At 42.6% G+C, this 16,098-nt stretch overlaps 1 protein-coding gene across 1 annotated transcript in view; it reads right to left on the reverse strand.

Moving 5' to 3' along the window:
* Positions 1 to 16,098, reverse strand: part of LOC126456436 (ATP-binding cassette sub-family C member 4-like) — a 130,218-nt gene that overhangs the window by 76,606 nt on the left and 37,514 nt on the right. The window contains exons 5-9 of the mRNA XM_050092186.1: positions 15,339 to 15,564; positions 11,054 to 11,210; positions 6,569 to 6,707; positions 6,377 to 6,487; positions 31 to 213 (exon numbers count right to left, since the gene is read on the reverse strand). Coding sequence (XP_049948143.1) covers positions 31 to 213; positions 6,377 to 6,487; positions 6,569 to 6,707; positions 11,054 to 11,210; positions 15,339 to 15,564 — 816 coding nt within the window. The remainder of the gene's footprint in view (positions 1 to 30; positions 214 to 6,376; positions 6,488 to 6,568; positions 6,708 to 11,053; positions 11,211 to 15,338; positions 15,565 to 16,098) is intronic.

Consider the following 16,098-nt stretch of genomic DNA (forward strand, 5'->3'; position numbering starts at 1 on the left):
ACTACTTCAAACGAATAAAAAGCTCGTTACCTTTCCACACCCAACAGGTCCTACAACAGCACATAGCGTGCCGGGTAAGACGTTGAGGTTTATGGACGAAAGGGATGGGTTGGCTCCGTCCCACGTGGCTGACACGTGCTGCAAAGATACCTCTCCTTTAGCGGCTCCTCCGCTCCTGTCCTCTACAGTCGCCTCCGGCTTCACAAGGAACTCCTGTGCACAAAAAGGAAACGCAAGCATTTTTATATTAGTAGAAAAAAGGACACTACAAGAGCACTAACGTTAAGATTGAAGGATAATCGAAGGAAAGGAAAATTGGTAAGAATTACGCGGCGATGCACAAAAAGGAAACGCAAGCATTTTTATATTAGTAGAAAAAAGGACACTACAAGAGCACTAACGTTAAGATTGAAGGATAATCGGAGGAAAGGAAAATTAATAAGAATTACGCGGCGATGCTCATCTGAGAAGTAACCAATTCGCAGTCTGGTCCTGGAGAAATTTTGACCACTATTCTTTGTTTCTTATTAACATTCTATTCATGCTTCGAGATAAAGCTAATATCGACATCAGCTATTAAAATTGCAGAATTATCAACATTTACATTATACACATTTTCACCGTTGACTATTGAGCGTGGATTTATCCCGAATCGTGTGCTATCGTTAATAAATAAAATATTTTTGTGAAGATGTCGTTGAGGTTGTTGTTGGTTGCGAAGAAAGGCGTCCAGTAAAAATATGGGGGGAAACGTCTTATGCAAAGGTTCGCCGTCACCCAAGCTAGCAGCAATGTATCCCTGAAGTGTTTAATGGAATGCTGACATGCGACTCCTTTTATACGAGTAGTATTCCACTATGATTGGCGGCCAGCATAGTGCTCTTGGAGAGAAGAAGGCAACATGCTAGGAGTAGATCTCAGCTATTATTTCTTACACTACACAAACACTCAACACAACCATCCATACGAAATGGGTCCACAGGTTTGTTGAAGCAACGTGCCAGCAAACGAATCAGTTGATGTAGAGAAGGCATCAGTGATCAAAAGGTGGTGATAGCAACGATAACGTTATTACAAGGGATGTTACGACAGGTAGTACAATATTTTTGCTTAGCAGGAGTGAAAGGATACAAATGACAGAGTATGTGGGTAGTCAGCTTCAAATATTAATTTTTTAACGGGCGTCATATCAGTACAGGGGAGAAAGGTTTAGAGCACAAATGGAAAAAATTCAAAAGTGTCGTTGATTCAAGAGATGTCATAACACAGCTGACAAGCAAAAGTTGAACGAAGCGAAACTGACAGTAATGAGAGAAATGAGAGAAGCATTCAATGACTTTGAAAGTAAAATTTTATCAACCGATCTGAGTAAAAACCTCATGATGTTTTGGTCTTACTTAAAATCAGTACGCGGTTCGAAATCCTCTGTTCATTCATTCAGTGACCATACTGACACCGAAACGGAAAATAAAAGATAGAAGGATGAAATATTGAACTGGGCACTCCGAAATTTTTTCACCATGGAAGATCTTAATACGGTCGGTCATTTCAATCATCGTACCTGCGTATAATTGGGAGGAATTGAGGTAGCCGATCGCGGAGTAGGAAAGCGATACAATGGCTTAGTATGGCTCTGAGCACTATGGAACTTAACATCTCAGGTCATCAGTCCCCTAGAACTTAGAACTAGTTAAACCTAACTAACCTAAGGACATCACACACATCCATGCCCGAGGCAGGATTCGAACCTGCGACCGTAGCAGTCCCGCGGTTCCGGACTGCAGCGCCTAGAACTGCACGGCCACCGCGGCCGGCAATGGCTTAGTGGAGGAAAGGTATCAGGACCAGATGAAATACCTATACGATTCTACAGGATTATGCAAAAGAACTTTCTCCCCTTCTGTTAGCAATTTATCGTAAACCGCTGTAGCAACTAACAGTACCTAGCGACTGGAAAAAAGAGCAGGTCATTACCGTTTTCAAGGAGGGTCGTAGGGCAAGTGAACATAATTATACGTAAACCTATATCGTTGGCGTCAATCTGTTGTAGATTTATGGAACATATCTTATGCTCAAGAATTATGACATTTTTGGAGAATGAAAATTTCCTCTACAAAATCAAAACGGATACCGCAAACAGAGATCTTGCGAAACTCAGCTCACATTTTTTCGTCGTGAGATCCGTAGCGCTGTAGACAACGGCAAATTGACTTTAAGAAGGCATTTTTCACAGTGCCGCACCGCCGTTTAGTGAAAAAAAATGCAGGCTTACCGAGTATCGGGCCAGATTTGCGACTCGATTCAAGACTTCCTTACAGACAGAACTCAACACCTCGCTCTTACCGGCACAAAATCGAGGGATGTAAAACTAATTTCCGGAGTACCTCAAGAAAGTGCGATATGACCGTTGCTGTTTGCAATGTATATAAATGATATGAAGAAAGCCTCGGAAGCTCTTTAAGACTGTCGTAAGATGATACGGTTGTGTATGAAAATAAGAAAGTAGGAAAAAAATCCACGACTGCTCAACTGCACTATTGATGAAAAATTACTGCAAACAATATCTGCCGTAAAATATCTAGGACCAGGTAAAACAAATACGTAGCAGGAAAAGCAGATGCCAGATTGAGATTCTTAGAAAAAATCTTAAGGAAATGCAGCTCATCCACGAAGGAAGTGCCTTCCAAGGCGCTTTTTCCACTGTTTATTGAATATTGTTCATCAGTCTTGGATTTTACTGGGTGGGTCTGATAGAAGAGAGAGAGAAAAAAACATGCAACGAAGAGCAATGCGTTTCGTTAGCGGATCGCTTAGTCGGCGCGAGAGCGTTGCGGAGATGCTCAACAAACTCCAGTTGCAGGCGTTACAAGAGAGATTTTTCTGTTGAAATTGCCAGAGAGCACTTTCCGTGAAAGGTCGGACAACATATCACGTCCTCCCACATATACCTCGCAAAATGACCGCCACAGAAATTCAAGAAATTAAAGCTAATTCAGAGCTTTACCGACAATCATTCTTCCCAGGCGCCACTAACAAGTGGAACAGGGATGGGATGATCAGCTAGTGATACCAGAAGTACCCTCCGCCACACACCATTAGGTGGCTTGTGGAGCTCTGATATAGATGTAGAACTGCCTTCATTGGGTTACTACTCTTGATGGCAGTGCAGGTACCCCGATCCTTCTCCCAACAGTCCCCTCCTGACCTTGTTGTTTTTGCTACTGTTGTTTAGGAGCCTGACTGAATGGTTATTAACGCACACACACTAAAATATACGTATTTACAGGACATAAATGACGTAACAAATGTATAGTGTGAAAAGTACAGCACTAGCTGAAATCATAAACAAACGTGGCATATAAAAATGCTTAAGAGTGGAAACGCCCAAAAATTTAAAAAGAACTCTTATAACCTTTTGAATAGTAAATACGCAATTGTTGACAGTCAGAATCGATAAAAGTAATTAATTTACAATTTGAACTTTTCATAGGAAATGGGAAGTGAAGTTTGATAATGTGCATGGTACCTCTAGCTACAGTGCCAAAGACCGAGTGCAGGTCACCAGTAGGGCCGCAGGATCCTCTTACAAAACAGAACTTGCTCAATTCTTGGAGTAGGTCGTCTACAGTTAGTACTCCACAAGTACAGCACACTGTAAATTCATCTCGCTTGTAAGGAATCAAAGCGGCATAGAGCAACACCATATCTGTGTGCAAGTTGAAAGCACCTCATCTAATCTCAATGGATGGAAGCCAATAGTGCACGGCAGTGCACTAACTCCAATAGATCACACTTATAGCCACTCATACTACGAAAGACATATGGACCTCCAACAGTAGCAGATGTTTTGCTACAGCCATAAATTACACTTGTGGGTATACGAACCTGAAGATGAAGGCTTCGAATTCGAACACAGACAAAGCAAAAAACAAATACAACAGAGTAGAAAAATTGCATGAAAAGAGCCGGTGTGCTCCAATACAAAATATGGACCTGTATCTCATCAGCGAGGTTAAGTCTGTAGGGGAACTTTAGACCACGCTTCAATACGTATTTCCTCCTTAGCTGCAATATCTGCGAGCTGGTTGCACCCGATTTCCACATGACCCAAAACAATACCGCTTCCATCTCTAAACGTTCGTATCCTAAGTGGACTGTACGTGTTTCCCTGCTGTGTGCATTGCAACAAATGGCTTGCAGTGCAGTCAGGCCATTGGAGCAGGTACGACATTTCTTAGCTTGTTAACGTCTCATACGCCGCAGTGTCCTAAAGACTATGTAAGCCCTTCATGATGTTGTTAGTCGGATCTTCAGAACACTATCAGAGCATACCACCGAGCAGCAGAGACAGTTCCCTTGCTTAGAGTCATCTTATGTAATTAAAATACTTAATCTGGAGCTATTTCCATCTTATAATTCAGTAGTTACATAGCCACTCCGGATCTCTTTAGCCTCCATAATGGCAAAGAGTTCCATCTTGGTGTGATGGTCGACGTTTGGTCACACATATATCCTCCAGAGTTCATAGTAGGAAAGAAAAGTTACGAAGTGGGGCAGTGTCGTGTGAAACTGGGATGAATACGAATTGAAGTGGGAAAGCTGAAAGTGATGTGATTATAACGTTGTGACTATTCTTTGTATTGTATGTTGCCAGTGTGATGTATTTCATGAAATTTAAGTATGTGTGGTTGGCATGGGAGAGTAACAAGATAGTTTCGTAGGCAGTGGGATATGCATGTTCCTTTTTGTACCGCTCGGTCTGGAGGAAAGTTTCGTGATGATGGTTGTGAGAGTCGAAGTGTGAGATATAGCAAAAGATCCACCATCCTATCCAGAAAGTGCACTGTAGCGTTAAATAATTACGAGACCATAAGATAGAGAATCACCAATGTAAAGCCATGCCCACTGGGCGGAATTTCTCATGTGTTATTGTTGTAGGTTATAGAATTTGTGTGTTTAGGTTATAGAATTTATCGGAATAAATAAGATAGTGAAAAGAAAAAGATTGGTGGCCTTTTCCTTCGAATTGTATGTTGTCATGATATCCAGAATTTATAATGTGTGCGCCATTCATATTCAGTGCGATGGCCACGTGTTGATCAAAGCCGTTAAATAAGAAAGAAAATGTGGTATTTCCAGTGCGTAGTGAACAGTCAGAGTTGTGTAAATTGCTAATAGTCAGATTGCGTTTCCGTTGCGTAATATTCAAACAGGAGAATAACTTTTAACTTAATTGTGAGTACTAGAGTTCATGTTACTCGATAAATAAGAATGAGTCTACTCGCTTGGCAGACCACTCATCTTGCGGGCCTGACTGCTTGATGCCACAGTATGAGCAAGGCATGTGGGTGCCTCTCACCTGTACATAGCCTTGGAGGGAAATGTATAGACACTTTGTCAAGTATCAGAGATGTGAGAATAAGATTAACGTACCAAGACCAAAGGAACTTCAGATTGTCAATTGTAAATAGCATCCAGAATCAAGTTAAGTAATTTTATGCTTATTATTATTTTAATAAATGTGTGTGAAAATTAATCAAGTTCTGTTTAAAGTTGGTCACCATCAATCTGCTATTCTTAGCGTGCAAGTGGCATTTCTATCGTCTGACCTAACGGCAGAAGATAAACATGCCACGATAAGACCACGAGGCATATTGCTGACACTCACATAGAGCGACGAGTCAAATAATCTGATGGTGTGTGTACCGAAGGTCTTACAGTACGCACACCACACAGTGTAACGGGATACACACCACCAGAGCCATGGAGAGAGTACTGGGAACGGATTTTACAGAAGAATAGTTCGGAGACAACGATTATTTGTATCTGCGTTACAATGCACCTTGTCATAAAACAGCTCCAGTGAGGCGATGGTTTGTGAATAATAACATTTCTGAAGTGGACTGGCCTGCCCAGAGCCCCAACTTGAACACAAGGGAATACCTTTGGAATGGATTATTAGAATGTCGACTTCGCACCAGACCCTAGTGTCTACTATCACTACGTTCTGTAGTTTCGGCTCTTGAGGAAGAATGAGCTGTTATTTCTCCACAGACGTTCAGACATCTCACTGAAAGTGTCCACAACAGCGTTCAAGTCGTCAGAAAGCAAAGAGTGGAGACACCCCATATTATTGTCTAGAAATGAGTGTCCAGATACATTTGATTAGCTAGTTTACATCCACTGAGTACATTAATAAATATCTGCTAATATCTACTCCAATGGACATTTCGGATGGTCTTTTACCTTTAGATTCATCCAGTAGCGTGACATCGATGATGTTGCTGCACTTTGATACCAGACCAGTTAAGGAATTGCAATATGAAGGCATCAGGATCTCCATTGGTGGAGAGAAATATCAGCAATTTGTTCTTACCTGTATACGTTGGACTGAGACTCGAGCTTCTTGTATAGCTGCTATGCCCATGGGGAACATGATGGCCAGCGCTACGTTAAGGACGTTGTAGTACTGAGCCATCGAGAATATCTGAAACACAGCAGGTAAAGGATGTAGTCACTTGAAACGCATGTGTGGGACAGAAATGGGAAAGAATGCGAATGTACTGACCTGGTCAGGACCGGCGATGTGACCCATTAGGAAGAAGGCGACGAGTGTGACCAGCAGCGAAGACCTCTCAATGAAGACGGCAGACGCCAGCAGGAAACTCCGCAGGTAGGCTGCGTGCAGCAGCTTGTGGATTTCGGATCTGGTGTGGCACACGGAATGGTACTACTTCATTAAAAGTGAAACACGAAATGTAAAAGAACGGAACAGTTACAAAGGTGATAGGAAAATTTAATGTCATGTGCTGATTGCTTTGAAGAATTTTGTGTACCCCGGTTTAAGAATTTAACCCGTTTGGCCTAAACATGGGAACCCAAGAATTAGGGGCAGAGAAACTCTCTGTAAGCAGCGCAGCCGGGTGGGGGACGTTGTATGGCTGCAGATTTACTGCTGCCAAGAAGAATCGCTGTTCGCGCTTGGGAGGCGTACGCGGTTGCTATCTAAAGCCTAGTTTACACGACGACTCTAGGTTGCAGGCAACTGCGCTACCAGCAACTGCGCATGCGCGCCGCGAGTTTGCGCAACTCGTCGGTGAAACTAAACAGTTTCGGCGTGTTCCAACTTCGGCGACACTAGTTGCATGAGTTTTGAGGTTATGTGTGTTCGTAGAATGTAGACGAACTGAAATATGAAGTGGGGAACAGAGAATAATTTTCACCTTTTATATGTATATGCTTTGCATAGGTGTTTGTGGGATTTCAGTGATATATATATATATATTGGCCACGACATCTTGGTAGATGATTGATGCAGTGTCTGTGTGTTTATGGGTTGCATTTTTTCATATGACCTGTCAAGCCAATGGCAGCACGGCATCTCTTGCAGCAATTGTCACAAGTGTATCTGGCTGCTGAGGCATGAGCAGTGGTAGCATTGCGAACCTTTTTCTGCCTTAATCTGTCTAACAAGCCTTCATCATGCTTCGACATTCCAGATGATATATCATCACGCCACTCTGGTCTCATGCTAGCCCGTGCCTCCCATCTGTTTGTGTCGACTCCAAAGCTCTCCATATCTCGTTTACAGGAGTTCTTGAACCTCAATACTGGACGTCCTACAGGTCTTTTGGCTATAGAGCTCTCTCCAAGCATCACCTCACGTGGTAATCTGTCAGGATCCATACGGTGGACGTGTTCCAGCCAGCGGAGTCGTCTCTGCTTCAAGATAGCTGAAATACTGTTGCAGTTAGTTTTAGATAGCACTGCTTCGTTGGTCGCTCGGTCCCTCCACGTTACTCCGAGGACGGATCTCAGGCACTGCATGTGGAAAGCATTAAGGCGACGTTCTTGTTTGGCATAGATAGTCCATGTTTCCGATGCATACAAAAGGCTGCTGAGGACGCAAGTTTGATATACAAGAATTTTGGTGGTCAAAGAGAGTTTGATGTTTTTTCCAAACACGTGTAGAGAGTTTGCTAAAAGTTGTCGCAGCTCTTCCAATGCGAGCATCAATTTCCTTGTCAACAGACATGTTTGATTCAATAGAAGATCCAAGATAACAGAAGTTATCTACGACTTGCAGAGTAGTGCCATCTAGTGTGATATTCGGCTTTGTGTTAGCACCCTGAACCATAGTTACGGTCTTACTGCTCATCGAGAATAGGTGGCATGCGTGACTAAATCTTGATACTAGCTCTTGCAGCTCTTCTGCGGAGTTCGCAACAATTGCAGCATCATCAGCATACAGGAGTTCACGAGCGACTATCTCGTAGCACTTTGTCTTACTCTTCAGAAGACTGACATTGAAAAGTCTTCCATCTTTCCTAGTATGCAGATGTACTCCAACATTGCAAGCCACTTGGAGCAGACCCGAGAGGAAAATTCCAAAAAGTGTAGGTTCCAACACACAGCCTTGTCTTACGCCACAGTTCATACTGAATGGTTTGGATGTACTGCCATCGAAGATCACAGAGCCACGCACATTGTCGTGGAAAGATCTTATTGAAGACAGCAAAGTTGGGGGACATCCAATTTTTTCCAATATGCTGTAGAGTCCCTCCCTACTGATGGTGTCAAAGGCTTTGTTGAGGTCAACAAAAGCCACATATAATGGCACTCTGTGTTTGCGGCACTTCTCTTGTAGTTGGCGCAAAGTGAATTTCATGTCACTTGTGGATCTGCCAGTTCCAAATACACACTGTGACTCAGGGTAGATCCGAGCAGCCAAGGTTTCCAGTCTCTTCAGGATTACCCTTGCATACGCCTTTCCAGCAATACTCAAGAGAGATATTCCTCTATAGTTGTTACAATTACCTCTGTCGCCTTTTCCCTTATAGATTGTTACTATATTTGCATCTCGCATGTCTTGAGGTACTGTGCCTTCTTCCCAGCACTGCAGTAGGATTGGATACAATATCGGCAAAACGCAGTCAAGTTTGATGATTTCTGCTGGTAAGTTATCACGGCCTGTGCTCTTGCCTAGCTTTAGACTTTTAAGTGCGAGTTTTAATTCGTCAACAGTGGGAGGATCATCAAGCTCAGACATAACTGGGTAAGTTGGTAAAGTACCCAAAGCTTCTGAAGAAATGTTGACCTTTTCTGACTATAGTTTAGCATAATGCTGCACCCATCTATCTAGCTGCTGGTTTTTAGTGTTGATTGGGTCTCCATTTAGATCTTTTATCACTCCACGCAACAAGTGGCGCAACCCAATGTCGTCGTGTAAACTAGGCTTAACAGTCACTGCGCACCTAACAGACACCGGTTTCAGTCAGGAATTGCGTCCACAAGTAATCGTAACAGACAAGTGGGAAAACTTTAGCACGCTAGCACAGCAATAACCCTACGACTTTCAGGCTGGAATGTAAACAGACAGAGAACATTCATAAGCCATAGCACTCACCATTTTATCTCCAAGTCTTTGTGCAAAGAAGAGTAAGACAGTCGCTAAAAGTAGTAGGGGAAAATGGTGTTTATTATCGAAATTATGTATCTGTTAGCCACAGGATTATGCCTGTTTTACTCTAAAGCTTCATACTTTTTATTTCACTTGTATGTATGCTCGTACGGGTCTGGTTTTCGTTACACCAGATGCAAAATACTTCGATGTTAGAATTTGAATGCATAAAACTAACCAGTGGACACAGTACTGACGTTTTGTATGTTAAATTAGTAGGTCTTTCTAATATAAATACTTTGAACTTTCGTGTTGAAGTAGGCTTTTGAAAGACTCTTCCAAGCTGTTACAAATAAATTCAGAAGTACTCTATAAAAGAAAGTGGTCAACTGCGGGTAGTACTCGCGGCTGAGCATTCCGTACAAACGTCATTGTTTGTGTAGATGTTTCATCTGTATGTATGGTTGAGTGATTATCAAAATATTTGAAATAAATGGGCGCATGTTTTGACTGTACTGACTTTGAAGCTTTAATTTTTTCAGCACCAAGCGACCCTAGACCTTAGCATTTGACATAAATTTCAACTTGATACCTCCAACCGTTCCCCATAAAAATGGCTCTTAAAAGACGGACGGACAGACGGACAACAATCCGTCTCATAAGGGTTTTTACCGATTGTGGTGCGCTTCCTAAACAGGGTTAAAAATCAAGTCAGCTTATAAAATGGAATGTTGTAGAATCTACAGCTTCTACAGCAGTGGTTACTTAATAGCGTAAAATGACAAATTTTGATATATTTGGAGTGATACGAGTATGTGATAACAAATGTTTCGTGAATTGAAGCAGCACCAATCAAACAAATTGATTAGTGAAGACAGAATGTCGTTCATGAAGGAAATTGTTATTAATACACGGTATATCAGTAGGAATAGCCAGTATTCAAGTATATGATGAGAACGACCGTTCGAAGCAAAGAATGCTGGGAAACCTCTAAAATGTGTTCCTTAAGAGCTATGAGAACTTTTTCGGTAGAAGAGTAGTGTTTCACAATAGCAAAGATGAACAAGTCCTCGTAATTCTTAAGGTATGCATTCTAGAACCCATGTTTACTGGAGATTTTCTCTTGTTTTGGTCCGTACTACCACCATTCAAAATGTGGAGAGCAAAGAGCTTCAAGCAGAAGAGATTTGTTTCACAGTATCCAAGATCAAGAAGTTCTCATACCTCTTAAGGTGTACATTTTACAGCACGTGTTTACTAGACATTCTGCACTGAATCATCGTTCCTGTCACATCCCTGTATGTTGACCATTCCTCTTTGGACACTCTGTACAAGCTTTCTTCTTCATACAGAACTGACGGGATAAAATCATATAAGGTATATCTATTGAGGCATGTTTTTAAAACACTAAAAGGCGCGGTAAGCCGTTCTAAACCATAAGATCAGTTCTACTTAAATTGTACTGATTATTATGAGATACTCAAAAGAAAGCAGGTACTGTTTTTCAAATATGGATTAAATGAATGTTAACTGCATGATACACGAGTCTCATCTATTATTTAAATCTGTGTGTGGTTTTATAAGGCATGACGATGCGCATTTCTTAGACTGTAACTGGTGTTTTCGTTCTGTTAGTTACGGAATTACACTCACTTCCTGGCCAGTGCGACGAGCTTGGCGAAGGGCCTCTCCCAGGCGTACATCTTGACCACCTGTATCCCCTGCACCAGCTCGTTCATCATCCTCATCCTCTCGTCGGTCCTGACGGCGACACGCTTCCGGAAACGTGCCGAGAGTCGACCCATGTACGCTGTGAACAGACCATATTAGCATCCTACGGGGCACCATTTTAACATTGTTTAATAAAAGAATATTACTTACAATATATTACCCATATGTAATATTGCTCATTAATACGAGCCACAAGGAACCGCCGTGAAGTCTTTTTCTAGTTTGAGACATATCGTACGATGTTTGGAAGAAAGGATTCAGTGCTCTAAATGCCCTCAAGTGCCTATCTGCTTGGAAAAGCATAGTTGGAAATGCGCCTCCCCCCTTTTCCATCTTTCCCCTCAAGGTGCGACGATGTCCATTAATCTAAAAAATGATATTTGGTTCCCTATTTATTCCTCTTAGGGATAAATTTCTTTTATTTATAAATTAGCCTATATACTCCCTCAGGTTTCAAACTATCCCTAAACCAAATTCCATCCCAATCGGTTCAGCGGTTTAGTCGTGAAAAAGTAGTACATAGACTTACTTTCGTGTTTACAGTGTTAGTACTACTGTTTCTCGACTTAACTTGGGTATGCTCGCTGAAAAGATTTTAGAGTAGTTATTGGTGAAGGAAATAACCGTTCAGCTATGGAACAACAGGCAAAGCCTTCCGAGCGTTAATGTGTAATTAATGAATTCACATTAGAAAAGCACCACCGCATTGTATGAAATAAAAGCTTTTCTGTTAGGCATCTGCACAAGCACCCCATAACTACCAGTCAATACTGCCAATGTCTTTACTTTCATTTCTGCTAACACGGCCGTATTCGGTACTGTTGTATGAGAGACTCCCGTGACCCGAGAACACCTCAAAAGTCGAGGCGAGTTATAGACAACGGACATGACACCGCGCGGGTCACAGGTGCATGAAATCATCCGTACAGATATATCTGCGCACTCGCTCGCATGTGACTAGGTATCTCAAGAGTGGCTCTTGACACACCTGGTACACACTATCGGCAGGCGTTAGAGGCAGCTGAGAGACATATTGTGAACGAACATCGCCCCGCGTCGGTCACATACCGCATGCTGACTTCCTACATATGTCTATATGCTAGACAGCCATGTAGAAAAATGATTTCGAAAGAAACTACTCTAGTTCCATGAGTAATACAGGTTGTTTCAAAAAGATTCACCTCATTTAACTAAACCACATGTTCTACACGAAAGAAGGTAGAAACTTACTGAGTTTGAACTTAGGCACAAGGGTCATAGTTTTCCTTTCCAAAAGAACGACCCCATTTCACAGAGATATGGCATATGTACGCATGCACATACAACCTTGGACTGCTTTTTACAGTTACGTTAAGGATCAAACTTTACATTTACCTTTCACAAAAATTCAATGAGCCCTCCTCTGGAACAGTGTCACTAAAAATTGTTCGAAGGGAAGACACATAGAGCATTTCACAAACCCCACACAAAGGATCACATACTTTGTCCGTCCTACAATTTCAGAGACTGATTTTATTCTGGAATACAAGCAATGTCAGCACAGTGACTACGTTGGAAGCTTGTAAGACCTACTATATTTTCAGTAAGAAGAAGAGACTAGGTTGCAAAAATAGCAGACTTTATTGACACGTTTCGCCTTTTTTATGCATCTTCAGAAATCGTATAGGGACTGGGGGTAATGCATTATAAATAGTCGACATTTTGTCTTCGGTGAACGCATGCAGCTGTGCTTAGATAGGGCCACACTTCCTAGTTTGGCACTAATATTGGTATACAAATTGTAGTGGCCGGGAATACAGGCCGCATGTGCGCGCGCTACTTGAGACTAGACTCTTTTTTCGTGATGAAAATATATCACTCTTGCTGCACCATGGCCATATAGTTGGAGGATTTATGTAGCTATTATAAACAGCATATATGCATTTGTCTAGTCTCCAGGCAGTTGTGAGCAAGCAGGAGTAAATAGTGGATGTGCAACAGCAGCGCGTCCAAGTAGCTGGATTACGAATCGCAATGAGCAACATCTCTAAATCAAGTTTTCAAGATATCCTCCAGAATATTTTGAAGAAGAGAAAAGTGTATGGAAACTATGTCCCGTACACGTTGACTCCTGAACGAAAACAACGGCTGGCCGAGGTGGTGCAGTGGTTAGCATACTGGACTCGCGTTCGGGAGGACAACGGCTCAATCCAGATTCCGGCCATCTTGATTTAGGTTTTCCGTGATTTTCTTAAATCGTTTCACCCAAAAGACGGGATGGTTCCTTTGAAAGGGCACGCCCGACTTCCTTTCCCACCCTTCCCTAATCCGATGGAACCGATGACCTCGCTGTTTGGTCCCTTATCCCAAATCAGTCAAGAAAACAACGACGCGTAGGCGCCTGCTGCGTCTCAGTAGAAACACAAAATGTAGATAGTTCTTTCTTAGCAAAAATAGTCATAATTGACGAAACTTGGTGTCATCAATCCGAATCTGTCGTAAAATGACAAAACGCAGAAATTTAGTTTACCGTCAACGCTTTGGCAACGTAACGACATTCAAACCGCGGTCATGCATAAGTCAAACGACATCGCAGAGAGGGACTTTTTTGACAGATTCGCATAGTTGTGTGAACGTTCCGTGTGCTCTACTCAAGTGGAGAGAGACAAAGTAGAACAGATGAAGCATTAAAAACACTATCTTGAAGTATATCTATTTTTTTTATTAATCCAGTCTCGATACTTTTTGGACTGACGGTGTACCGCGAGATCACACCACCTAGGAGGCCAACGGCGCAGCGCGAGATCCTACGACCCTAATGTCCGATCCATGGCCGAGGTAGCGCGTCGTTAAGAAACCATCTCACACGCAGGTGTCAGCGCGGAGCGGCTCCGTCCTGTTCATAAAAGAAACTTTCTGCCAGTTCTCTTTAATATAGAAAAATCTAGATCTCCAATGTGTCCAGGTACGTGATTCCTGTAACCACGTTTTCTCAAAGAAGAACGGTCCATAAAGGTTTCCTTAGGAAGCGGTGCAGAATACATGAAGCTTCAGGGAGTCTCTCTCTCTCTCTCTCTCTCTCTCTCTCTCTCTCTCTCTCTCTCTCTCTGTGTGTGTGTGTGTGTGTGTGTGTGTGTGTGTTTTACGTTCTCTTTTATCTTACTGTTCTGAGTCTTTTCTTTACACCCGTCTCAATCATGTATTGAGCGGGCGCTGAAGAAAAAATGGCTCTGAGCAGTATGGGACTTAACATCTGTGGTCATCAGTCCCCTAGAACTTAGAACTACTTAAACGTAACTAACCTAAGGACATCACACACATCCATGCCCGAGGCAGGATTCGAACCTGCGACCGTAGGGGCGCTGAAGACCTTACTGTCGTGCGCCCATACAACCCTCTCCATCCATCCACACTCTGTCTCTCTCTCTCTCTCTCTCTGTTGTGTGGCAGTTCTAGTTTAGTTCACTTAAATCGAACATAGCCTCTTCATTGAACACTAAATGTGAAATGATACTAACGTTTCCTGTCTTCATTCCCGGAATGAACTTACAAAACCCTGAATGTTGTTGTTCACCACCATCATAAAGGACTTATTGAATGCATTCTGCATTTTGAACGAGCAGCAGTGTTCGAAACTGCTAGCGCCATCGCCAAACGCTTTGAGCAGTAGCAAGTGGAACGCACGACAAAAATCCCACCGTGCGTTTGTATCTGAACTGCACCTGTTGAAACGGAGAAAGCAAAAATCTTTTGTTGCTCTTTTGTCACCATCCTCGAGTGACGCTCAATGGGTAATGAACTAGCGAACTAGCGATCTAGCTAGCTGCTCAGGAGAGCTCTCCCAGCAACCACGCAAGCGAGAACTTACAAGTGACACCAAGATAACATTTTAGTTTAGATGCGTAAATTAAATTTTCCTCCTGGTTCCTGTTTTCGTTTATGCAGAAGATGTAGTCTTGAGAAATAAAATGAATCTTTTTCAACCACCACGTTTTTTTAATACTGTCAGCAACAGCATTTAATTTAGGCTCTGAATTCATGCAGTGAACTTCAGCGCCACTTCCTATCTCCGGATGACGAAACGGTTCTCAGCCAGAATACTCTGTTCGTAAAAATATGAAATCAATACATCTTCTTTTACGCTAGCTTGACAAATTGACGTTTTTCTGCTATTGATGAATCAAAGAAGATAATTTACTAGATAATAATAATATATCGGCTAACTTACTCTGTGGTGGAACCGTCATGATGATGATATAAATGACACCAGCGAAGGCCGCCCAGGACACGGAGCTGTACAAGAAGTACGTGACAATCGCCAGCTGCAGAAATGAGATCCACAGCCAGTTGGCGCTCAACGAAGCGACGTCGAAGCGGGCCACGTCGTTGGACATGAGGTTGATCACCTGCCCCGTCGCTGTCACGTCCATGGACTGCTTGTTGATGCGGAGTACCTGAGGCACAAGACAGTAACGTGTTTTGTTCCAGATGTTCTCCAACAATTCACGGTCAGTACCTCCAGCATATCCTTAAATGCCTTAAGTTAGTGTTTTAGCAACTCGAAAAATTCTGGTATAAATTATCAATCTGCTAGCAACCTGAAGCCGAACTACGCCTGTGAGGCACCTGCTTAAGAGTGTGTTGGTCCACCTTTCATACGCAGTGCAGCAACGACTTTGCGAGCCACGAATTCTTTAGTGGGTTTCCGGAGGTATATGGGACCAGATGTCTATTTGCAGATTACGCAATTCCCGTAAATTAACGTGCGGGTGGTTTGCGGCCAGTGCCTGCTGTGTTCTATTGGAGTCAGATCAGGCGAATTTGATGGGCAGGACATCGCGAAACTACTGTAGCGTGATCCTGGCCTAGTGACACGTACAAACGTCTTAAAAGATTCCTCTGCTGTTGGGTAAGCTTTCAAGCATGAAGGGGTGCAGGTGATCTTCAATAACGTTCACGTACACCACAAATATCATGGCGTATTTTTT

Source organism: Schistocerca serialis, chromosome 2 (genome assembly GCF_023864345.2).
Source record: "Schistocerca serialis cubense isolate TAMUIC-IGC-003099 chromosome 2, iqSchSeri2.2, whole genome shotgun sequence".
Classification (NCBI taxonomy): domain Eukaryota; kingdom Metazoa; phylum Arthropoda; class Insecta; order Orthoptera; family Acrididae; genus Schistocerca; species Schistocerca serialis.